The following is a 25,589-nucleotide window of genomic DNA, read 5'->3' on the forward strand; positions in this document are numbered from 1 at the left end:
GCTCAGCCTTGCTGTGAAAAATACTGTCAGCCCATTCACTTTAATCCTCGAGAGTGCTCTCCAAAATCCAGCATGTGCCTTCTTAATTTAGGACCGGCGCCTGGTAAGCAAGATAACGTGTGGGACAGATAAAGGTACAGTTCCTTGGCTCTGAGCCTGCTTTGATGACACCAGCCTCTATGTGAGCACAGTGATAAGAAGCTGGCATGGGGGCAAACAGCTGCAGGAACCATCCTTTATCTGCCAGGACGTGACTGATGCCAGACAGTAAGAAAATCAATATATTCCAAGGGCTCCAAATGGATGGTGTCCTTGCAGCTAAGGGCTCTTGAGATTTCTGAGCTTGAGTTTAGCCGTCAGAAAGAAGAGAGATGTCTGAAGTTAGAAACCAGAGAAGGAGGTGTGAAGGTTTGATGCCAGGCCCCTCAGCCACCATCTCACACCTCCTCAGTACATCCTGTATTGGTTTTTAATGTACAGATGGCAACAAACGTACAGAAGGTATAAGTAAATAAAAGTAAAGGAAGACTCACCAATGGTGGTGCCTTGGCTGAAGAAGCTGGGGCAGTCCTCACTGGTGAGCGATCTCCAAGAGATACTGCTTCAGTGGGAGTCAGCCCTTAAATGAGGTCTCAGAGGGGATGGAGTCGAGCTCCACTCCTCCCGGGAGCACAGCTACATCACTCTCACCTGTGCTCCCGCAGCTGACCCCATACTTGCCTCAGCTGATCAATCAGAGGTTCAGGCTGTGATTACCAATCTCCCATACAATCCCATATTAAGCAAGTCCCCAAAGCACTGAGAAATAACCAAAAAACAAAGAAACAATCAAAACACACACTCAAGAAATGCAAAGAAAAATAAATGTGTATTTCATCTCATGAAGGTTAAATCTCTGGTAATTTTACTGAATGCAAATTTTTCCATTCTGATGCTTCGAGGCTTAAATTAATGAGTGTGATTATTTAATTTTCCTCCATTTCCCTTCTGATTGCAACCATCGCTGCTGACTCTAATATCACACGAAGACAGTTTTGCAGCTGCCACAGTCATCCACGTGAAGGTACATCCTGTGTCATGCTCAATGCTAAAAGCCTGGGCTACGTTGCTCTTCTGCAGTGCTAATGTGAAACCATCTGTGTCTGTGTCGTTCTGCTCCTAGCTGTTCCCTTAGAAAACTACAGGTCGTTCCCTTGGCGTCTGTCCCTAGAAAATGTACATTGCAAAAAGTCATGGTGGGAATGTACAGTGGAAATTACACATTCACAAAAAAAAAACAAACAAAAGTCCGATTGCTATATTACAAGTGTGTACCATTCAGTTACATACAAAACGTCCGAAAGTTGTACAGAAGTACCAAAGGCATTATGAGAGATTCTTTGGAGATGAAACAAAAGTGCAAAAAAGCCAAGGCAACAGAGCAAATGAAAGGAAGCAAAGCAGCAGCTGCCTTTGCTTTCTGAAGGACAACCAAACTTCAGCGCTCAATGGAGCCTGAGGTTTTGATGAGCAGGAGGTGAGCGTGTGCAGCGCCTTCTCTTTGCAGTGCGAGAGCAGCCCATCCCAGCACAATGTTCACCTCTCTGCTCAGCCTCAGGACAAGTGGCACAAAGCATTTCTGACCCGGTTAAGGCCAAAAGAGCCAGATCCTGCTGTGAACCATGCTAGCTTCAAGGTACCTCAGGGAAATGATGACATGCTCCAGCAGCGAGCGTACCTTTGGTGTGCTATCTTTACATGGCTCTTATAACTGATCATTTCAGAATTAGAGGTGAATTTCAGGCTCAAGTAACAATTTAGTTACGATTTTGTTTCAATGGCACCCAAGCAACATTTAACTGGAAAAGTTAGCTCTTGGCGCGTTGGGGTTGTTGTTTACATTAAACATTGAAGCATAAGTTCTACCCAATCTTTTATCTGTGAAAATATGGGCAAAATTAAACCCCAGAGGGGAAATTGTTTAAGGTCATTGAAATCTCAGCACAGGGTCAATTGGAGACTTACTTTTTGATAGGAATGCTATCAAAATAGCCTCTTGTTTTGGTTTTACCTACACTCCTGCCACTTCTTCCCCTGTGCATCTTAGATGCAAATGTTTCTGCCTTAAAGCTTCCACGTGCATGTGTCTGTATACACACACGTACGGCGAGATGTGCATGTGTGCAAACAACACACACCAGCTGCAGCCAAAGTCGTGTTGTCCTTTTATCTCGCAGGTCATGACAGACTGTGAACCTCATTCAATCTGTACAGAATTTACAGTTCAGATGAACAGCAGTGAAGAATATATAGAAATACAGCAGTGAAGTAATCTAGAGCTGTTCGATTGGTTTTGTTCCGCTGTCTTTAAGTCACATTGCAGAAACAATCATCTCCCTTCATTTGGTTTCCTGGTAAAGTCTGGTTAAAGTAGCAATTGAATGCGGTGTATTTCCTAACAAAACAGGATCTTTGTTTTCCCCTTGTCCCACTTACGTTGTCACACCACTAACCAGAAAGGTAACGCTTTGTTTGGCATCTGTTCAACACACACACACCTATTACATGTAAGGACAGCTACCAGCCAAGTGCATGTAATGTGCAATCCGTCTGCAGTACATGTGGGTACTGTGCCAAAGTGACACGAGGCAAGATAAATTTCATACATACAATGGCTATACTGGAGAAAGAGTACAGTTTTAGCATATGGGACATTGCTGTGTAAGAGCAGTAGCACCCACCTATACAAATTACTGATAAAAGAACAAAACATTTCTGAGAACAATTTATTGAATCTCCTAAAGCATTTGATATACCACGCAGCAACTGCAACTATGCTTAAAATCTGCTCTTGATTTAAAATAACAAAATCCCTGTAATTATCAGCTGTTTTTTGCCCCCAGTATCCTGAAAGTCTCAGGTTTTCTACACAGGTGTCACTTTTTTTGGGGGGGGGGAAAAAACCCACCCGAACAAAACCAAACACAAAAACACCTTAATTTGAATTGTAGGGTTTGGGGTCAGGCAGTGGGGAAGAGTAACCAATACAGAATGGTCCATGTCCCGCTCATAGACTGGAGCAGCTCCAGCTCTAGGGGAGATGCTGGACCAGCATGGCTAACCAGGCAGGACAGAAGAGATCTGTCATCAGCATTGATGAGTTTTCCATCAGCAAGAACTGAACTCAATGTCTACAAAGATGCTAGAGGAACGAGTCCTCTACACCCACATGTGTAATCCCTTTCATGAGCACCTCTGCACATGTGAAATACTGGGTAATGCTCACTGTGATGGTCAGATTCAAGAGGTTACCATGAAATGCTGCTTCTGCCTTAATGGGAGGCACTCACAGCATGCTGAAATACAGAGGCATTGTCTCATCTTGGCTTGCAAGGTTTGTGCCAAGCTTTCCTTGTGCAGAGTGAGAGGAGGGAGCAATTCCTCAGGTCTGCACTCAGCAGTGCCACATGGAGCTGAAATCCCAGGGCAGGCTGCACCAGCAGCATGACATTCAGCCTTGGTTTTGGACCAGAACCATCCCAGCTGGAGTGCTGAGCATGGCTTCTACCTGTAATCACTAACCCTGCCCTAAGATTGTAAGCATAGCTGCAGGTGAAATCTAGCCTGAGCTTGGCACTGAGTTTTGGAAAACTCTGTAGTTGCAGTTAGCTCAAGTTTCTCAGGACTAGGCAAACAGATGCTGCTTGAACAACTCATCTGAGGCAGATGCAGAAATGAGGAGAGAGGAAGAAGCTTCAAGCTTCCCCTGAAGCTCAGAAATTAGCACAGCTTGGACTAGCTGCTTTCAGGGTCTCCCTGTTACCAAGCTGGAGGCTGGCATGCAAAGCCACATATGCGCACTGCTGAAGGGGGCTGGGGAAAGCAGCTCTTGCTTCAGGGAGCAAAAGCATCAACACTGTTGAGTCTGTGAGCTCTTCTCTGAGACCTTCAATTTGGTACAAAAACCAGACCTCAACCCCCATCCCTATTTCCCCACAGTCAGATCTAACTAAGGGGACACAGCTTCATAGGGTGCTGCATGAACAGGCAAAGCAGACCCTGTCCATCCATCCCTGCACTGGAGGCTTCAGCAGAACAAACCACGGATGTGCTGAGGCCATGGCAGCTCAACAAGGAAGCAAAAAAACTAACAAGAAAAAGCAATACTGATGTGCTAACAGGACATAAAGGCTCTTTGGGGCATCTAGAGATGCCACGCCAAAAGAAAGTCTCAGAGGAGAGTTCTGGCACTGCACGTTCACTTGCATGTGGTCTGGACAAGGAATGCAAAGACACAGTGGCAAACTTGATTGCAGCAACATCACAAGAGATACAAGAGACTTCAAACACCAGCAATGTGGGAAAATCTTGAAGGCCTTGTGAGTCTGCTATCGTGGCAGGTGATAGCAGTGGCAAAACTTTTATGGCGATATGAAGGCAGCTCAGTGCCCCTCCGTAAGGAGAGTAAGAAATGCTTATGTGAAATATCAATATGGCACAGCTGCAGGGTTCCCAGGATCCCCAAGTGCTGTCAATGAAATCTCCAATGAGGGTTTCCAAAGTCTGGGAGTTGCATTCTCCCCTGCCCCTTAGGCTTGGCTTGCAGGCACAATGCACATGTACACCAGAAAGCCTTATGGGAATGAGAAATATGGGAAGTCCCACATGATGTGGGATCAAATAGCATCTCTGAAATGAAGTCCAGGGCTCTGCCCTTGGCATCACCTGCCCTGCTCTGCCTGCTCCTCCACACTCTCAGGAAGGCCTATCTGGGATGCTCTTCTTCAGAGACCTCACCTTCAGAGGGTGGAAAGGAGCTTGTTACACACAGCCAATAAAATTCACATATTTTCCCTTATTTTCTCCCCATATACACATTTCAGTGGCCCACAGGTTACAAATGTGCGTTCTTTACCCCTTATTAACAAGCAGAAGAAGTGGAGTTTGTGCATGCTGTATCAGAGGGATGAGGCAACGATCAGCCGCAGCATGAAAGACACTTGGTATATCAGTGTTACCTACTGAAGCACCGCAGCACCCTACGTGATGGGTCTCTGGGAGGATTGCTTCTTCCCAGAATGATACTTTGAGCTACGTCACCCTTCTCCAGGTACTACAGCAATCTGGGAGTGCAGATACAGCTGGAGCGTATTGCTGTCTACTCATCTCAGGCTGCATGCAGTAGCAGGCAAAATTGAGACTACAGTCAGTGAGATAGGCTGGAAAGCACATTCATACATTAAAAAGGACCCGGCTGCTCCTCCTGCAGCAGCCGCTCCTTGGGGCTGCCTAAATTACAAGCGTGATTAATACGGTATCAAAAAGTGTGTAGTCCCTCTCCCTCTAGACACTAATATAAGGCAAGCAGTATTGTGTCACTGGGGCATCAAACACTAAAGGTATGCTAAAGAAGATTCCTATGTATTATTATTATCATATTGTTATTTAAAAAAACCCTACTGTTATTGTTAAAAAAAAAAAAAAAAAGAAAGAAAAAAAGACAACAACCAACCAACCCACAGCCTTTGCCCTAAGCAGCTTTTGCGCTGTGAGACAGAAAGGTTTGTGTGCTAAAAGCAAGACTTTGCTTTTACACCCCAGGGCTACATCCTTCCGCATCGCAGCCTCAATGTTACATGCAGGTGAAGGAGCTTTTGTATCTGATTTCCTTGTTCCTCATTCACAGAAAGGAAGCTGATCAAAACTGAAAGGGACAAGGGTGTGCAGCTGTGGCTTGGAGCACTGCTGGCACAGGGGGCAGCGTCTGGGGAGGAAGGGATGGAAGGCTTGATGGCTCTCCCAATCTGAAGGCTTGCATGAGTGTGGATGGAGAAACAGAAAGACTTACTCTGTTCCTGGGCTTTTTAACATTCCCAATGTAATTCTCAGTGCTACGGGCCTTTATATGGGATAACTCGTATATATTCCTTAGGAATTTCTTATAAGGGGAGTCCTGTGGCAAGCCAGTATCATTTTCTGATCTCCTACAAGATGAATTTTTCACAAGGCCATAGCAGTCGCTATTCAGGCAAGAAGAAGACCTTTCTGGGTGAGAAACAAAGCCCCAACTGAGTGCTACCATCCAAGTGCCCACCTGGCCCCACGCTTCCTCCTCTGGCCTTGGCAGGACAGAAACTCCGGTTTCTCTTTTAAAACTTTCATTTTGTGTTCCATAATAATGTTGCCATGACCACAATGGTCTGAGGATATAAAGGAAATGAAGCTTGCAGTAGCTCCCTCCTGAGAAAAGGATGAAGAAATACATCTTTCCTTTGTCTTGGGTAACAGTTAGGAAGGGGAGCACTTGTACCTGCAGCAATGCTCTGGCTTTTCAGGTAGATTATACAAATTTGTTCTAAAAATTCAATTCAAAATCTTAAAAATCAATTAAAAATGTAAAAATATACCTATTTCTCAGTAAATAGCAATGGCCCCGCTGAATTTGCTTGGATCTATTAAGCAGCATTTGAAACAAAATGCGTTTTTACAAAACCTGATCTATCACATAATCTGACTAAAGAACTGTGATGGCTTTCTGAGCTGGACAAGATTTGGTTTATTATTTCAGTGAGTTCCTTGATATTCTTGCTCTAAAAATCATTAATAAGAAAATGAGTCAACAAGGAAATTCACATACAAAATCTGCACTGGAGTAACATGAAAGTCTCTCTTCCCAAATATTGGGAAATGCGACTTATGGCTAGTGCTCTGTTCTTACGTCTCAGGGTCACGTTAGGAAAGGAAAGAGCTTGCAGCATCTCCGGCCACATCTCTTGTCATAGATATCTCAGGCAACTTGACCTCTTGAGAGGAGTGTGTCAGGGATTACTCCATCCCACAGGTGCAGTCACCTGTAGAATTTGTGTCCACATGGGCACGGGCAGCTCTGGAGCAGTTCAAGACGACCTGCTGGAAATTGGGCCTTCAAAGTGCTCTTCAGCTCTCCCGTGTTCACACTTAGCATGGCCTGAGGCTTCTATCAGCCCTTTGGGGTCTGACAAATAATAGGGAACCAAACATGGGAAGAATAGGGGAGCAAAGACAGACCATGAGAGGCTCAGCAAAAAGACAAAGTTGGCCTGCACATCATTTTAAGAGTCTTCATCGCTGGGACTTTCTTATGAGCAAAGGAAAACCAATTTATTTCTTTTAACTTAGTGGTTGAGACTTCTGGGGGAAGATTATCAACAGAAGTGTGTGATACGAGCATGGGGATATCAAGGGACTGAAAGTGAAGGCTTTGCAAGGAGCTTTGCTGATAAAGAACAAAACCTTTAGTCAGAGCAGGCTCTGTTCCCATTCACACAGCCATGAATCATTTCTTTGAAATAAGAGCATTATTTGGAGTCAATTCTGGCATAAGTTAACCCAAAAATCCAGGTCAAGCCTTTTTGCCGGGATGAACAAGAAGTGCTGATTTATGGGATGGCTGAGGGTAGAAGTTCTTTGAAATGATGCTATGGATCAGAATGCAATATTGCTTATCTCTTCCGAACAATCTTTGATGAAATTTGCAGCAGTAAGATGCAACTTATGCTGTACAGATACAAAACTTGTTTCCTGTGATTATGGGACAGAAACAACACCTTTTAAAGCTACAAGTCATGAAATCCTTATAGACTTTGGTCTAAAGAGGGAAACACAATTCTTCCTGTGCAGTCCCTAAGGAGGTAAAGGACTGCAATGTGAAAACCTACAGTGGATACAGTAGAACTGTTTCCCCTCAGGACACAGTGGCATTACCTGTGTTTGAGGGTATAACATCAGCTGGGCGAGAGAAAGGGGTTTTGCACTAAGAACTGGAAAATGCACATTCAAATCAGAGCCAACAGAGCTTCAAATTTAGGACATGATGAAAATTACATTCCACTTAAATTGTGCCTTGAAGTACTATTGGCTTTGTCACCTATATTTAAGACCAGGCAAGTACCTTTGCTGTACTAGGACCAGACATCATCACCCTCATCCTTATCTGGAGAATTCTGTGCCAAATTTCCAGCAGGCCTCAAAAAGTAGTTGCAAAAATAAATAAATTAATTAATAAAATAGTTTAAAAAAAAAATAATAGTAATAAAAAAGATTGCAAATGTTTGTTATTTCTGATTTGGTGAAAATCTTTCTCTACTTGAAGGAATCTAAACTTGCAACACAGCAGGGCCAAATCTGTGCAATTTATGGCTGTTTTACACTCCTATTAATCCCCCACTCCTCGATCCCACGTGGAGCCCTGCATGTTAGTCTGAGCACTAGCAAAAGGATGGTTTTACCTCCTGCCTGTAAGCTCACAGACTGCACCCACATCTTCCAGGGGCCAAAACAGTTTGGGTCTCACCTGGCTGCTGCCAGAGGAAGCCGTGATTCACCCTTCAACCCAAACAAGTCAATTCAACCTCTCAAAGGCTACACAGAAATTAAGCTGTCACCTAAATATCCTCAGAAGCTGTTGGTACAACATGGGGAGATAGTGGGGAGATGGGGTTTAAAATCAGAGATACAGCCATGGCTATTGCCAAAAACACACTGGGTTGTAGGTACACAGGAGGCATCAGAGGCACAACACTGTTTGTGGTGTCCTAGCCTTGGAGACGGATCCCAAAACACACTTTGTCTGATCCATTCTCTTGTCAAAAAAAAATCTCTCTATCCATGTAAAAGATCACTTCGTGGCTTTTTTTTGGTCCCAAAAGAAACACTAAGCATCATTTCTCCTCTCACCCCAGCTGAATACACTGCTGGGGTTCCTGATAGCAACACGATCTTTCCAAGACAAACAAGAACAACAAAATGGGGCAGACTTGGATTGGCACAACTTGTGGGCACGCACATTGAAGAGGCTTCTGAAAGTTCATGAAGAAACAAATAAGTACCTCTTAACTCAGCTCAAGAGATCCAAACAAGCCATATGTCCAGAGGACAGGAGTGTGAGATTCTTGCCAAGGCAGAAGAAGAAAGGGGGTATAGTGTATGCAAAAGTGTTCAGGCACAATGCAAACAGTAAGAAAAGGGCCCGCTCTGACCAACAGGAATTCAAAAGGATGGAGCTCAGCACTCAGTTTGCAGCAATGCAGGAACTGCAGCATCTTGCATATCCAGCTCTCCCTTTGGATTGCTGTTGCTGTGACTCCACAACAGCCCTGCTGGCCATAAGGGCAGTCTCATACCATGGCAGCCCTGAAGAGGAGCTGCCTTTGGTTTGCCTTTGCTTCCAAAGCACCTCCAGGCCATGTCAATGGGAGGAGAGATAATTAAAGATAATACATGGTTCGAAATACAAAATTCCAGCCACACAGCCACTTGTCCTCCTTCTCTGCCTTATTTCTGAGCTCCCTGGGTTGTCTCAGCTCTTGCATGAAAGCTCATATTTATGAGTTTTTCATTTTCCTAAGCTGCTGGAAAAGAATTTCCAAACCACGCTGGTTCAGAGCATTCCCTTAACTGGTCCCTCTTGGAGACCATAACTTCTATTTATACAAATATTCCAGCCACTGTCCCTCTCTTCCAGGGACCCATACAAAATTTCCATGTATTATTTTGCAACTCTCCCATCTTCCTGATTGTTAATGATGAACCACGGAGGAACATCCCCCCAGCAATTCTCATGCGACCTGAAATCTAAGCTAGAAACTGACACGTGTTCACTCTGTGACTCCAAAATACTGATAGGTGTAATCACCAGTGCCACGGTATGGAAACCACCATGTGACACTGCTCACTAACACTTGATGTGACTTCCAAAAGCCCTGGCTGCGTGATTTATTCCTGCCCCACATCTCTGAACATACCCAAGAAATGCAAATTGCCTATCCTGCACCACGAAAGAATTTCACCTAAGGATCTTAGAAAGAGAGTATGAAAGAAATCCGGACTTCACGGCTCCAGTTCGCTCACCACCGTGACCTCTTCCACTCCCGCAGGCTTGGGCCTGCTCATTGCCCCCCAGAGTAAGCTGCAAGAAAGCATCCGGCAGCTAAGGATGTCCTAGATGGAGGAAACCCTTAGCTGTCCATCTCCTTGAGAAGTTCGACATGAGGACAGCTGGAGCGGGCAGCTGCCGGGGCTCGGCCATGGCTTGAGGCTGCACGGAGCCCTCACTGCCGGGGGGCCGACCAGCCCATGTCACTGAAGGGTCCCTCGCCCGTGGCCGACCTGGGAGGAGGGCCGCAGGGCGTGCAGAGGTCAGAATCGGTGTCCGATTCCCCTTCTGCAATGTAGGGTCTGATTTTGGCCACGGCTGCATAGCAACCGTTGTTAAGGATGTCCAAATTCTCTTTGGACTGGGAAATGCTAAAGCCGCTGAAAGAGCGCTCCAGTTCCTCGTGGTCTACCGAGGGGATGGAGATGGACGTGTCGCTGTCTCTCAGGGCACTCTCGTGGTGTTTGGTGGTAATGTCTTCGTTCCGCAGGTACTCTGCACTCGCCCTGTGCCCGCCGCTGTAGGCTGACAGGGAGCGCTCGTGGGAGGGAGGAGGTGGGATGCGGACAAGTGAGCCAGGGTCTCCAACAGGTGAGGAGCCGTGACTCTGCCGCTGGTAGGGCTGCTGCTGGCACGATGTTGAAGGCGGGCACGAGTTGGTTGGGACCGGCGGAGCTGAGAAGTTCTTCTGGCCCATGGAGCTGGTGGACCTGATGATCTTGATGATGCAGCCGTTCTTGTCGATGTGCTCCCTGCTGTCCTCGGGGCTGTGGTAGGGAGGGGCAGGGTCTGGTTCTTTGGACCCAAAGTAGGCCTCTGTCTCCGTTGGTGGGATGCCCATCCTCTGCATGTAAATGTTCACCAGGAAGTCCAGCTTCTTCTCCATCGACTGAACCTGCAAAACACCACAGTTCCAGCACTACATCCTGAGGATGAGAAGCTTCCAATCCACCTAGGCACAAATATGGGTTTCGACTTCACTGCCTACACCAACCTACTCTAAGGTGGAACTTTTGGTACATATTTGTCATATTCTGAAAGAACTTTAAGTTCTCCTGCTCATTAGCAGGCCTCCTTAGGCTCCTGCGATCCTTCTGACATGCACCAAATTCCAGGAGAGCTGGAGGACTCTTAAATCCTTCCAACATCTTTCAGCTCTTTGCTGCATCTGGCACTTGCCTGGGCTCAGGTGCTCAGCAGGATTTCTGGGTCTCACTCTCTGTGAGGATTTCCATGTTCAGCAAGCAGCATCCAGGCTCATGGGCTCATTTGAAACACATCTAACAGAATGGCAGTGTGCCATCTTCAAAAATAGACTTTTGGTGGACTCATCAAAAAGAAACAGAAAGCCTGTAAGAAACAGACTTTCAAGTGCCTAAATCTGTTCATGCCCTTTCATAAAACCCATCGTCTCCTTTGCAAAATACTGTTTGCTCTCAGTTTTGCTTCCAAATGATTATATCCAATTGGAACAAAACCAACCAACCAACAAACCCAACCCCAAACAACCCCACAACGCAGGTAATACCCACAGACAGGAACCCCTCGCACTCCAACGTACCTGTTTTTCAACTTTCCCAAGCCTGCCCATCATGCTGGGGTCTTCAGGCAGCTCCCCCTCAGCTGGGCCTTTGGTCCGATCCTTGTCGGTCATGGAGGATCCTCGCCCAACAATCTGGTCAACTCTACCAGGATCAGAAAATCCCCCCAACCCCGGAAAAGGACTGGAGTCAGTCGGAGGCAGCAGGGGAGGGGGCTTTGCTCATCGTGCCTCTGGGGGATAAAGCAGCAGCCTCTCTCCCCGCTAGCACTCCAAATTACTCACAGACACGCAGTGGCACTGAAGTGTTAATTCAGATGCAAAACTCAGAGCAGTATTAGCAGAGTTTGAAATTATCCATTTCTGTTTATACAGATAAAATCTGGCACATTATGCACAGTAAATTTACCCGCTGCAAAGAATCGCTGTTAACTGGCTTTCTTCCAAATCAATTAGCTTTTTATTTGCACTGAGGCTGTATTATTTTGGGGGAAGATCAAGTTTTCTGTCTAGCATATGTTGGTGGGATTTTTTTTTTCAGTCTTTGCAGCAGTCTCCTCTCCTTCATGCAAATGTAGACGTGCAATTCTCATGCCCATGAAAACGAGCCCCTTTGCCCTCAGATCCAAACCAACAGCTGTGGTGCTGTTTTATTGGAATTGTGCCGAATTTGGTCATAACTCACCAAATAAAACCAAATTGCCTCCATCTCAGTGTTGCTGCAGTTCTCACCTGTGTCATCAGATGTTTTCTATTAGCAGGGCTCCAAGCTGTTAACATCAGAGGACGTTCTTGCAGTATGTGCAGGTAAAGCTACTGGGCATGTTGTTTGGTGACAAGTTATTAACACACGTTACATTTGCACTTCCTCCTTCCCAGTCTGAAAATAACTGGGTTCATAAACACCTCAGAAAAGAGGATGGCAGAGCCAGTTTGGAAACTGGAAGCCAATTATTTGATCCCTCCAAAGCCAGGGGAGCAACCCAGATGGTTCTTAATGGCAGCCTGGTTCATAACCCAATTCTACGCCAGGCAAACTTTACTCTTGCATAATGCACCGAACGTAAGGGTGGCAAGGGAAAAGAAGGGTTAATTAATCTGACTGAAATCAAGTTGAGGTATCTTGAGCGGAAAACTCAAAATGCTTCTTACGCAGTTCTGCTGTGTGGGCCATGGGTCCATGCACCAGGAGGAGGAAAAGGAAGGAGCTGAACACAGACAGACAGGGGAAAATGAACAAACATAAAAAAAACAAGGAAAGGAATGAGACGTGAGGCTATTTCCAACACAAGAGCCATCTGTTTTCTTCACACGTGACAGGGACTTAGCATGTATGTTAGCTGTTGACATAAAGGGACAGATATCAGTGGGTATAGACCAACGCAGCTCCCTTGGGTTATAACAAAGTGACAGCAGTTTGCAGCACCAGAAGATCTGGCTCAAAGGGATGAAGTGGGTGAGAACATCACACCAAAGACAGAAAATATAAGCCAACCATTGTTTTGGAGTTAATCTTTGATCCCAGAACATACTTCATTTGGGCAAGGATGCGACAAAATACCATTCAGTTTTAAAAGTCATATTTGATCCTTTGCTTAGCAACATAAGCACAGGAGTACAAGGAGCACCAAGTGCTATAATTACAAGTGTGAGGAATATGCATGCCTTATTTCTCTCTTGTAATGGGAGAAGCAAATTATTGACACGTACAGGAACTCCCCACAAGGGATGCAATTACTGACATGACATACAGCACAAGAAATCCTAAGACAATGTTGCTACCATGTAAGCAAAGAGGTATTAAATCAGATACCTCGGGCTACCTTGGTTTGGAATCACAAGTCAAGGCGTAGTACAGCCACTGTACGAACTCCTCTCCTGTATGCACAAGCAAGTAAACTAGTAAAGCAATGAACATGCATTTTAAGAGGCTCAAAGCCTAATTGCTACTGACTACTGGAAAAGGCCAAGAAAAATCAGGGTACTCTGCCACATCTAGCACAATGCTAACACCCAAATGTGTGCACTAGTGAAAATGGGATGTCCTTCAACAGTTGTGGAGAAGAGCAGGGAGGCAGGATGGTAACAGAGAGAAAAACCAAACATGGCCATGTTACTGTATACTGTAATAGCATAGAGTCTCTTGCAACCTTATTTCTAACCTTGCAGAATTTGAGGAAGGACTTCTGCTTTCCTCCATGTCTTTAAAAGAAAAGCTATCCAGTAAGTGAGCCTTACAGGACCCATGGGAAGCACAGGTTGGCTGTACTTCACAGATGGAGTGATCAACCACCGCACACAGAGAAGCGCTGACTTCTCCCACCACCGTCAGGCGGGATACAACTTCCTATAGACCTGATGTGACTTATAAGAAGAGCTTCATAGAGCTCATCCATAAGACATTCAGAAGCCCTTGCCCATATGTCCTTGATAGCAGAGCCTGACAGAACTCTTGTCAGGATCATTCCCTTCCCAGCTATGCCACGATCCAGCCTTTACATCTTCTGCAGCTCTGAGAAACCAGAGCCTGATGTCACCTTGGTCTCACGGACCTTAGGGTGCTGGCTTCAGTGCAGAAGGTGAAGCAAGCCCTTCTCTTGGCACACGGGTAGGAGAAACCAGGCTCAAGATTTCTCAACCCTTCGTTCCTCATGGCAGAAGCTAGAAACCTGGGCAGAGTGTGCTCCTACCCTCAGCAAAACGAGGAGCTTTCCTTCTGCCTTGTCTGATAAAAGATAAAAGAGGAATTTCCTCTTGAGAACCCAAAGGTGCAATCTCACCTGAGCACTGCAAACACACAACCATCAGCAAAGGGCAGGTGGTCCTTTTAGCCACCCTAAAAGAGTCTGCCTAATCCAAACTGAGCAACAAAGCTCAAAAGATGAAGAACGAATACATTTCACCCTTGCAAGCGGTGGGGAATAGTGTATATTCTTATGGCATGACAAGGGACCACGAATCTTCCCAGAGATGCCAAATCGCCCTTCTGCATCTCATGGGCAGCCTTGTGCACTCCCAACATTATCTTGGCTGTGCTGAAGACATGTGTGGAGGGAAGCCTCCCAGCTGGGGCTTCAGATGAGGCAGACCCACACTCTTCCTTTCACAGCAGAAGAGGATTCCAGGATTTCTAGCGATGCAGGACAAGCTGTGCCATCTGCTGCATGTGACACGCTCTGCTGGGTCTCAGTTTGGGAAGGGGAGGGAAGGGCAGTTGCTCTTTGAAGTGAACTTTGATATCTTTCCTTCTTTCTCATGATACGAAAAAAAATGTAAATTCTTGCATCAGCCACAGTGCAGGTTTTCTCATGCTTTCATTATGCTCCATGCTGACAGGACATGCAAAGAGGTGTAATATGTCACCCTCGGGCCAGAAGCAGACATCAAAAGGTCAAACGGCTCAAATGAGATAAAAAAATGAAGTGTTTGGGAATATATATTCAATTACTTTCTGTTTTCTTTATCTGTTTTATCTATTTATTTATTTATTTTAAACACAATCCAGGCATTGAAGCCAAACCCCCTTCATCCATGTCACGTGACTGCTCCTTACCTCCCCATTTGTCAATCAAGTTTGCTCTAGACATATTTTGACCAATATCTGTTGCCTACGAATTCCAGCTGAGGTTGCAACTATTTCAGAACAGGTCTACGTTAAATCAGACACTGGGGGGAAATTAATCCCAAATCTCTGCATGGGCAACACTTGGATAAAACAGGGATGGGCTAAAAAGGAAGAGCATCACAGCAGCTAAGCCTGACCCAGAGTTTGGGCCTCCCTCCCTAGTGCCCATCTCCCTGAGTGGTTATAGGCTGAGCTGGGCTCTTTTTGCAGGCTAGCGCAGGACCTTTTTCTGAATATGAGTCTTGTGGTGGTAACATTGCAACAGAACTTTTATCTCCATGGTCAGTAGAGTTGCATTAGCAAAAAGAGACCACTGCACTTCTCAGCATGAAACACTTCAACCTTAATCTGCCCACCAAGATCAACTCATTTCACAGTCCAAAGGGCTGCAAACAGAGGCTCCACTGCTTGTGTGGGGGTGTTTGATCTTTTGGAAAGTAGATGGTTGGGGTGGCACTGGCTTTGTGGGTAAATATTCCACCTGTTACATTTGAAGATAGTCTGATAAAACATGAGATTTAAAAAAGCTAAATTTTTAATGATTCCTTGGAGAATCATCGTAGAATGGATTGGGTTGGAAGGGACTTCAAAAATCATCAAGCTCCAACCCCCTGCCACAATAAACCTCCATATCTAGTATAAGACCAGGATGCTCAGGGCCCCATCCAACCCGCCCTTGGACACCTCCAGGGACGGGGCATCCACAACTCCTCTGGGCAGCCCATTCCAGCACCTCACCACTCTCTTGGTTAAGAACTTCCCTCTGATATCCAACCAAAATCTTCTCTCCTTCAACTCAAAATCATTTACCCTCGTTCTGCCATTATCTACTTGTAAAGAGTTGACGCCCTGCCTGTTAATAGGCTCCCTTCAGGTACTGGAAGGCTGCAATGAGGTCACCCCACAGCCTTCTCTTCTCCAGGCTGAACAAGCCCAACTCCCTCAGCCTGTCTTCACAGGGAAAGTGCTCCAGCCCTCTGATTATCTTTGTGGCCCTCCTCTGGATCCTCTCTAACAGCTCCCTGTCTTTCTTGTACTGGGAGAAGACTGACAATAGGCTAGCTGAAGAAACTGATGGTTACGAATAATGGTAGGAATGTCCTTTTTTTTTAATTCCTTTGGCTTGCCTAGTGAGAAAGCTCATTACTGCAAGTAAATCAGATCATACCCAGAGTAACAAGCCCTTCTGAGTCACAATTTAGCAAGCTGCTAAGTGATAAATGCCGTCATATAACTGGCATGAAAGGGGTTTGACATTAAGCAAATGAAAAATCCAGAGAAAGCGGCATTTTGGTGAATCCTAACCTAGGCGAGTATTGGGGAGATTCTTTGGAAGAATACATGGGTCCTTTGGTTGGATACTTCTTATGCCGGGGAGTTGAAGGGGGTGGGGGACCCACAATCATATCTATCCTGGCAAAGTAAATAAGAGAAAAGACACCAGCAAAATGCATAATGAAGCAACACGCAGAGAAAAGTTGGTCAGGAAGTTGCAGAAAGAAACAACTGAAAAACAGAACGACAGAAAGAGAGAGAAATTGAAAATATATTCCGCTAGAAACAGAAGTTTCTCTCCTACCGCCTGGTTGCCGGTGAACCTTACCCACCTTGGGGTAAGATTTGGAGATTTTGGCACCGCTGCTGTTTAGGAGAACACCCCCCACCTCCACCCACCCCAGACTTAACAGACAACATGCTTTACCCTCTGGAATATATTTGCAGCACTATTCCATCGAGACAGTTGGACATGAAACAACACACATTCATTCTCCTTTCAGTTATACTGCCAGATGATGCACTCTTAGCTAGCTCAGAAATAGACGAGCTGTTGGAGTCAGTGAAATACACTGTGGGACTGTGGAACTCAATGAATGGGGGACATCCGTGGTTGGCAAGGGATGAGACACAAGACAGTGTGAACACAACATTGAAAAGAACACATTACAGACACGACACAGCGACAGCAACATTCGTGATTAAAGAGGAAAGTGCAGGTAAACCCCCTAGAGAAATGCCTGAATGATATTAATCCCCAGCCCTGGCTGCGGGATGACACAGCCAGACCCATAGAGCTGAGCAAGCAGAAGAGCAGAGCACTCTGCGAGACAGGAGAACAAAGATAAAAGTTCTCTTCCAAGCCACCCCAGGACAGCCTTGCAGGGCTCTACCTATGGGCACACTGCACTCCTAGCTCCAGCTCATGTCCCAACATTGGCCATGGCCACACAGGTACATGCCCCAGCTACAGGGTGTCCCTTCCAGTTGAACTGGGCAGGTCATAGATAGGGCATCTCTTGGTATCCTAAGGGGCTCTCTGCTGCCATCACCATCACTGACCTAGTTGGTGGGGACAGGGAAACCAGTGAAGCTACTCATCAGTCCTAGATCCCAAAACCAGGTACTTCACATGTGGCTTTAAAGCAGATTCTGGTCCTCCTGACTTCCCTGCAGTGGGGTGGATGGCAGTCCTAGGGACTTCAGTCTCACTGTCCCACTGGTGCAGTTAAAGGCACAATTCAGCTTCAACTTTAAAAGCTTCAGTTCCTTACTTCAAACTCCCTAAAAACAACCAACCAGCTAACTTTGTCTTAGCAGCATATTGGGGAACACCAATAGGACCGGTGGGAACAGTGGGGGCTGAGCACTCAGGTATCCCACCTGAAGCCAGCAGAGATGCCAACCCCATCCCAGCTCACTCCCCACTGCAGAGGCAGCCCGGAGGTTTCATGCTCCAGCTTATTCAGACTGGGAAATATCAATCCCTTCCTCCTCCTCTTCCCCCTCCAGATTCAGCTGCACATCTCAAATTCATAATCACTGAATTTGTACTGAGTGGGGGGTGAGAGGCTCAGAGAGAGGAAATTCTCTGGGATATTTTAATTTTCATTGGAAGGGAGAATTTAACTTCTGAGAGCAGAACTGGAAATGGGAAATGTACAGCATGCAGCAGCACTGAGAAAGTTAGCTCCACTGCCTGAGCATCAAAAATAGCAGTTAAAGGGTCTTCGAGAGATTTGGATGAAAGAGATTCCTCTTTTACATAAGACAAGTTTCCTATTCCATTCCTGCATGCATACCTAAAACCATTTCTTTTCTTTTTTTCTTGCAGGTTTTCATGACCAAAATGGGCTGGAAATTAAAGGAAAATTTCCCCAAGTGGCTTTCAGTAGAAGCTGGTCTGCTGCAGTCAACAAAGGAAATGTTTTCATTATCCAAGTGTTAAAATAAACAGTAAATGATTTTGACCACAGACAGCCCAAGGCCAAACCCTGCCTCCTGCTCTGGGTGTCCTTGTGCTCAACAGAGCTGTGACCATGTCATCTGAGCCAAGAGAGCTGCCAGGGCTGGGGGTTTGCCCACTGGCATGGGACACAGGGACCACGGTAGGTGCAAATGGATGAAACTCCTAAAGAAAAACCTGCAGGGAGGTGAGCTGCAGATGTCATGGGTTTTGTGCATAGGGGAAAGAGAGAAATCTAGCTGAGAGCTGTCAGAACTGTCCTGAGGTGGGCAGGAGGCAGATTTAATGGCATAATCCCAGTGCTTGCTCTATGTGTGCTCCCTGTCCTGATCATCCCCATGGGTCCCAGCCACATGCAACAAAGCTTCCTCTGACCTTTCTCTTAAGGAGATAAAAGATTAAAGTGTAGCTGCAAGGGAAAGTGTCTCTCATGGCAACATCTGTGTGATGAACAAAAAGCAGGGGCAAAGTGAAGCAAGCAGAGGGGTCTCTTGCCTGGACTGGAGGTTTTTAATCCGGGAGAGCATGTCCAGGTGGCCAGCTGAGTACTGCTCAATGACGTCCATCACGTCGTAGGGCCGAAGGCTCTCCTTAAACTTGCGTTTGGAGACAAGAAATCGCATAATGCTGTAGGAGAGGGAAGGAAAAATAAAGTCCTTGACTCACCTGGTGGCAGCTAAAACCCACAGGGAGCTGGAAGGGGACTGGAGCAAATCTACACCCTGTGCCCAACGTGGCAATAGGAGAGGGGAAGGGGCTGATGGGGGCTCACACCAGGGGACAACGATGGCCTCTGGACTATCAGCTGGGCACGTCTCCGCTCCACACTGCTTTTATAAATGTCAGCATTAAATCTAAGAGCAAGTGAGAGCGATTGCTTGGATGTATCCCTGCAGGGGATTTTCCTGTTTCTGCATTATTTAACTTCCCTCAGCAAAAATTCCCTTTCTGGCAGAATTTTCTGTGAAGGAGGGCAGGCCACCCAGGGAAAAAGCAGCCTGCAACACAGGCACCTCAGTATTTGTTTGGACTTTGTATTTCATTTTATTCTATCACCTTTTTTCCCCAAACCACTTTCCCCTTCTCCTTCTCTTACCACACTGCCCTGATGCTGACTTTCAGTCCTGGCGTTAAATCTTCCGTCACAAACTCACAGTTGCAGCTTTTGTTCTCATCGGGAATGTCTTCTCCAGGCAGGCTTGCTTCTGTGTTGGGAAAAGCAGGAATAGAAAGCAATGTGTTAGCATTCTCCAGCCAGGTCATGCAGGGAAAAGACCACTAAAATCAAGTCCAACTGTTGATCCATTTCCTCCATGCCCCCAGGTGTCACATCTCCATGTTTCCTGAACACTTCTAGGAACCCTGACCCCACCACCTCCCTGTGCAGCCTGTGCCATTGCATCACTGCTCTTTTGGAGAAGAAATTTCTCCAAATACCCAACCTGGCCCTCCCTTGGTGCAACTCAAGTCCATCACCTCTCATTCTGTTGCTGTTACCTGAGAGAAGAGGCTGAACCCCAGTTTCTTTTCAGTCACTGTAGGGAGCAGCGAGGTCCCCTTGAACCTCCTCTGCTCCATCCCAGTTCTCTCAGCCCATTGATCTGTCTGGATCCCTCTGTAGAGCCTTCCTACCCTCGTGCAGATCAACACTTCCTCCCAATTCAGTGCCATCTGCAAAACTACTGTGGGTACATTCAATCCCCCTCATTCACATCATCAATAAAGCTTAAACATAGCTGGCCCCAAAACCAACCCCTGGGGAACACCACTAGCGTCAGGTCATCAGCTGGACTTAACTCTGTTTGCCACCAAATAGATCTGCTTAACAGGATTGCTTAACCTAGGGCGGTGAGGGAGAAGGATGGGGTTTGGGGTTCCCACAGAGCACCCCAAGGCCATACCTTCGGAGTTCTGCCGCGATGCAGCTCCCTTGATGCGGAAAGCCTGCCGGGCTCTGCTGCGGTCTCCGAAGCTCCAGCTCTTGGGCACCTTGCTGGGGCTGTCCTCAATGCTCTGGTCAGCGCTGGGGGACCTCCGGATGCCCTGAGCCTGTGGAGAGCCTTTCCCTTTGGTGCCAGCACCGCGGGGACTGGAGAAGACACGATCTTTCAAACTGACCTTCTGACTGTTCAGAGAAACACGTTGAAACAAAGACAAAAAGGAGACAGCAGGAGGAGTCATTCTGGAAACCACGCAGTCCTTCCCCACCAGCCATTAGAAACCAAGAGCACTTCCAAGCAGCACTGAGATGTAGTTTTGCTGTTGGCTTTTTAAAAGAAGTATATATTTATTTCATTTCATTATCGCTTTTTGTTTGTTTGTTCGTTTAATAAAGCGTTGTAGAAATGTTTCCGCCGTAATGAGTGAAATGGGAATGATTTTTAAGAGAGAAAAAAATAATGTGGACTTAAACAGAAGCCCCTCGTGGGATGCCAGGGCTGGCGGGACAGAATGACATTAACGATGAGGTCATGAGTCCTTAAATCACTGATCGGCTCCGATCATGAGTGAGGAAGCTTTTCTTTCACAACTGCCTTTCAAAGCCCTACGTCCAGTATGAGAATACCAAGAAAAAAGCCTTGGCTGTCAGTGTTCAACTTCACTTGGAAACACTCCATTCCTGGTGCTCAGACCTGCCCCTCCTCCTTCACTAGTCTCTGTTTTTCCCCCCTCCTAAAACAGAAGGTGGTCCTTCTATACCTTATGAAGAGTTCATCTTGGTCCAGTCCCATATTTGAATACTGAAACATGCAACTCCTTATCCTATGAAGATTCAATCTACAAAGCTAACTACTAGCTAGATGCAGGTCTGCTACAGGCATCATCACCAGGAAAACGTACGACCTCAAACTATGGCACTTAACTCCTGTTTTTCTATCAGAGTCCCATTCTGTTATCAAAGCAAAAAGATCACTCTGGAAAAAGAGATGATCTCACCAAGAAGCAGTTTGCTGAGCCAGCTTTCATTATTTTACACATTCTGAAATGGGTAGTGAAAAGCTTCCATCCAAATGAAGAGGGCAAAATTCTCACACCAAAACTTCAAACCAAAAAGCAAGGGTGAATCCTTATGAAAAGGCTTAGAAACGGCCTCAGGGGAGCCAAACTGCAAACAGTTTGGGATGACCTGTTATTCTCTGAATAGCAATTGCTTATTCAAGTATACAAATAGAGGTCGGACAACCAGCGCAAGGCATTTGTGCATGGAGCTCATATTTCATAAAGAGGCAGTGCAAAACTGAATAAAACCAAGGATAGCTTTGCCAATACTCCGTACCATTGCAGCAGCCACTTACTGTGCTGCAAACACTCAGCCTCCATTTGCAGGCAGAACGCTGCTGGAATTTTGATTTCCACACTGAGTTCCCAGGGCACCAACCAAAGGTCTTTCTTTCTCCTGTCTCTCTGCAGCACCACTTTGAAACTCAGAGGCAAACAGCCCTACTTTTCCTTCATACCCAGCACAAGGTCCTTCTTCAACCAGAGGTTCATAAACCAGAGCTTGGCTGCTGATGTTTGAAGCAAAGCAAACCCCAGCTCCCTCCCCAGCTGCAGCACGAGACAAGTGGCTTTGTCAGGAAAGGAAGAAGATATGACTTCAAGACATACAGGGAGCAAATTTGTTGAATGAGAAGGGGCTATTTTTACAAGGTCACTTCATATTGTGAGACATGGAACTCGGACCTGGGCAGAAAGGTGCTATGGCAGCAGTGCCCTGTGAAGGATGGGGCTGCAATCTCAGCTCGAGAGATGCAAATAAAACACATTCACATCAAGTTTCAAGTAGAAAAGGGAGAATTAACCCAATTAACGGTTCATTTTTAATTCAGGGTAACTGCATAGAGAGGTACAGGGGAATTCATGCCCAGCATGCAGCCCACCTGAAAAATGCACCTGAAAGCCAGGGGCCCACAGATGCTCAGTGCAGCTGAAAATCAAAGCAGAGCTACAACCTCTCTGGAGCAAGCATGTGCCCCAATACCTTTCTGTTTATAAGCCTCAATCCCTGATGCTACTGATATCATCGTACACAGCCAAACGTCAAAAGGCAATTCTGTGTTTGGTGCAAGAGAAATCAGATTGAAACGCTATTTGATCCTAAAAAGGCCAGTTGGATTTTTGTTTCTGTATTGGGGTTGATTTTACAGAAGAACATTCCTGAGATCTACTGTGTTTCAGAAGTATCAATGCTTTAAACTATGCGGTCCTTTTCAAAAGAAGGTTTGCACAAATGAGTCAGCAAAGCACCAACATTCAGCACTCAAAGCACCTCACAGAGCCAAGCAGGGCCTTTGCTTCGGGGCTCCTCTTCTATACCCATGAAACAACGTGAATGATTTACTTGAAGTCCTCCTTCTGCCATGCAGTTCCATGACTGCAAACAACCCCTGCAATCTGCATGCAAGCACAGTCCCTGCAGAGCAATGGGAAAGAGCCCAGGAGAAACACACCCACACAGAGAGCTGGGAGCTGTCAGCCAGCCCAAGATCATGATCTTCAACCAGAAAGTCATGCACAGTGACACAGTGTCCCAGAGAAGTGCTGCTATTCAGGTGGAATTCAGGCAGATGGCAAATAGCTTCAGTTCAGTGGCCATTGTGACGTGAACACGGGGAAGCAGGAATCCAGCCCTATACAAAATGAACCAGAGCTTGCAGGGATGATGGCTAAGAGCAGTGTGAGCACACAGCACTGCTTGTTCCAGGGGGAAAGGAGAGAAAATTATGGCTTTCTGATCAGGGATTGCAGAAAGTCATAACAGCAGCACAAGATGTGCTTTAATTCTGGGATCTTCACAGTAACTTTAGGTTGCCGTTCATTAAAGGTATATTCAATGACAAAAAATAAATAAAAAGATTCCATTCTATCTTCAGGGATGTGGACTATAACAGCAGTAATTCTGGATCAATGTAAATGACCACCTATAACTTCTTGCCACTGACTTTAAGGTGATTTTTGAGCAATTGTTTCATTCTCTTATTCCATTCTGTTGGCAGCAAATGCTAGCCAAGCTGAGTTAGGCTGCCGTGGGCTCAGATCCATCACTGCATACAAGCTCAACTAGTAACTGGGCTCATTCTCCTGAAAAAGCTATGGCCAGGACAAAGAGGCCTTCTCTTGCTGGGAAATGAGGCTGTTTGTCAACTTATGCTGAGTTCATGGTATCTGAGAAGAGCTTGTTAAAAGCAGGCAGCAGAGCCCAGAGTGAATGGTAGCCCTTGCGGATCATCGAGGGTTTCAGCAAGGAAATGCTTGCCATGGCCTGAGCAGAAATATCAGAGGAGCAGGTTTAAGTCTGATTCACACCCAGTGATTTCAGAAAAGCCACGGCAAAGGTGAATACAGCTCGAAGAATGGAGTTTCTAGAAGCAGAGCACAAGGAAAACAAAACCAACAACGAATCAGCCAATGACCAATGTCATGATGAGTAACAGAATAGAATCATTAAGGTTGGAAAAGACCTCTAAAATAACCTAAGTAACTGTCCATTTACCATCAATATTGCCCACTAAACTACAACATCTACTCTTTCCTTAGAGGCCTCCAAGGATGGTGACTCTGCCACTTCCCTGGGCAAACCGTACCAACATCTGACCATTCTTTCTGAGAAGAAATTCTTCCTAAACCAATTTAAACATCCTCTGGCACAACTTGAGGCCATTCCCTCTTGTCCTATCAAAAATAGGATTTAATCCATCTTCTCTTCCTCATACGAAACCACAGTGTTAGACTTGGGTTGCAGGAGGTCACTGAAATGACAGCTGGGAAGGCTGGAACCACCACAAAGGGACATCAGCTGCAGCCACATGCCATTAACCTTGGTCTTTGGTATTCTGCAGCATCTACTGTACTGTCACCCCTCTCTTTCTAAATCAGGAAGGGTTTTTTCCCAAACCGATGCTGAGCACTGGCAAAAGCCAAACTGCACATCTCCTGCGCCTTCCAGCAATGTGCCAGCTCAGCTGCTTTGCATTTCAGGAGCAGAGCAAAACAGCTAGATTGCATCTTTGAACCCGGCTGATTACTTCTTATATAAGACTTTCAGAAACACTGCACCAGACCCGCAGTCCAAGCAAGGGTTCTGCAGATTCCTTCTCTTCCCATCAGTGCATTTATTGACTGAAATCACTGGTTCAGCACATTACAACGTCCCAGCTCCTCAGTCTTCTATCAATTTACCTACATCGAGTCCCCCATGACTGCATCACTGTTTACTGTTATTCTGTTCTATGTATCCCAGGTTAAGGCTCCTTAGCACTCAGCCTCAGATGTACCCAAGTGCTGGCACCTTCCCCTAGCAGTGTGCAGCCCCAGAGCTGAGCAATCCAGACACGAGAATTATTTTTACATCTCTCCAGGGTTAACTTACAGTCTCACTACAGCACAGAGTGCATAACTCTATACTCAGGATGGATGCAGGCAGTAAAGATGCCCTTGTGGCTACTCCAAAATTCAAGACTCCTTTGGGGCTGGAAGAAGCACAGTCTGTAATCCCCCTCTGCAGGGTGTCCAATGGATTGAGAAGATCCTGAGGTAATAATTTCTTTCATCCTCCCTTTCCTTCACAGAACTCAAGATGGGGGAGATGAAATGAAGACCACAGCAGGAAAGAATTCAGTAGAAAATGGAGGAAAAAACATATACTGGCTTTATCAATTCCAAATTCATGCCTAGATAGACATGCAAGAAAGACACGAAGATCAGAGTGGCTGATTTTCCAGAAAACAGAATTGGACACAGGTGAGAGGACAGCATTACAAATATTGCTGCTTGTTATAACCATTGCCAAAACCAACCTGAGCACCAAGCAATGGAGGAAGCCTTTCTCTGGGGGCAGTCCCTGCATTATGGTTCATCCTCCAAAGATAAAGCAACCTTACCTGGCAAATGCAAGCGGTATGGAAGGTAGGGTACCTTTTCCAGCTGGACTATTAAGCAAACCTTTGCCTGTTTGTGCATCTGATGATCACTCAATATTGAAACCAGTCTTTTCAAGGATAAGCTTCAAGGAGTGCTGAAGTACCAGCCAAACACGTAGCGAGGCCAACTCAGATGCAGGCTATTTACCAAGGAACTGCTATCACGAAACTAAACCATGCCCCCTGACTCTTCATTACCCATTCAGAGATGGGATTTACCATCCTACTTCTGAGCTCCTGGTACACGCAAGGCTCTAGTCTGACACGCAAGAAGAAAAGCCAGCAAGGAAATAAAATAACAAACCACCAAGGAAGGAAAAGATACAAGTTGGAACAATTAATGGAGAAAATCAGAGATACATGTATTTGGT

The 25,589-nt window shown here is 45.9% G+C and overlaps 1 protein-coding gene across 13 annotated transcripts in view; it reads right to left on the reverse strand.

Annotated features, from left to right (window-relative positions):
* Window positions 1-849: 849 nt before the first annotated feature.
* The window catches only part of KCNQ2 (potassium voltage-gated channel subfamily Q member 2), a 66,315-nt gene continuing 41,575 nt past the window's right edge, over window positions 850-25,589 (reverse strand). For 6 of the 13 annotated variants that reach the window (XM_072350132.1, XM_072350136.1, XM_072350137.1 and 3 more), the window contains 6 exons: window positions 20,200-20,423; window positions 19,395-19,503; window positions 18,794-18,925; window positions 16,363-16,470; window positions 11,454-11,577; window positions 850-10,787 (listed from right to left, as the gene is read on the reverse strand). In XM_072350132.1, the coding sequence (XP_072206233.1) occupies window positions 10,068-10,787; window positions 11,454-11,577; window positions 16,363-16,470; window positions 18,794-18,925; window positions 19,395-19,503; window positions 20,200-20,423 (1,417 nt within the window). In that variant the 3' untranslated portion in view covers window positions 850-10,067. The remainder of the gene's footprint in view (window positions 10,788-11,453; window positions 11,578-16,362; window positions 16,471-18,793; window positions 18,926-19,394; window positions 19,504-20,199; window positions 20,424-25,589) is intronic. The other 7 variants (XM_072350140.1, XM_072350138.1, XM_072350133.1 and 4 more) reach the window with 3 other exon arrangements.

This window comes from Excalfactoria chinensis, chromosome 15, assembly GCF_039878825.1.
Source record: "Excalfactoria chinensis isolate bCotChi1 chromosome 15, bCotChi1.hap2, whole genome shotgun sequence".
Lineage (NCBI taxonomy): Eukaryota > Metazoa > Chordata > Aves > Galliformes > Phasianidae > Excalfactoria > Excalfactoria chinensis.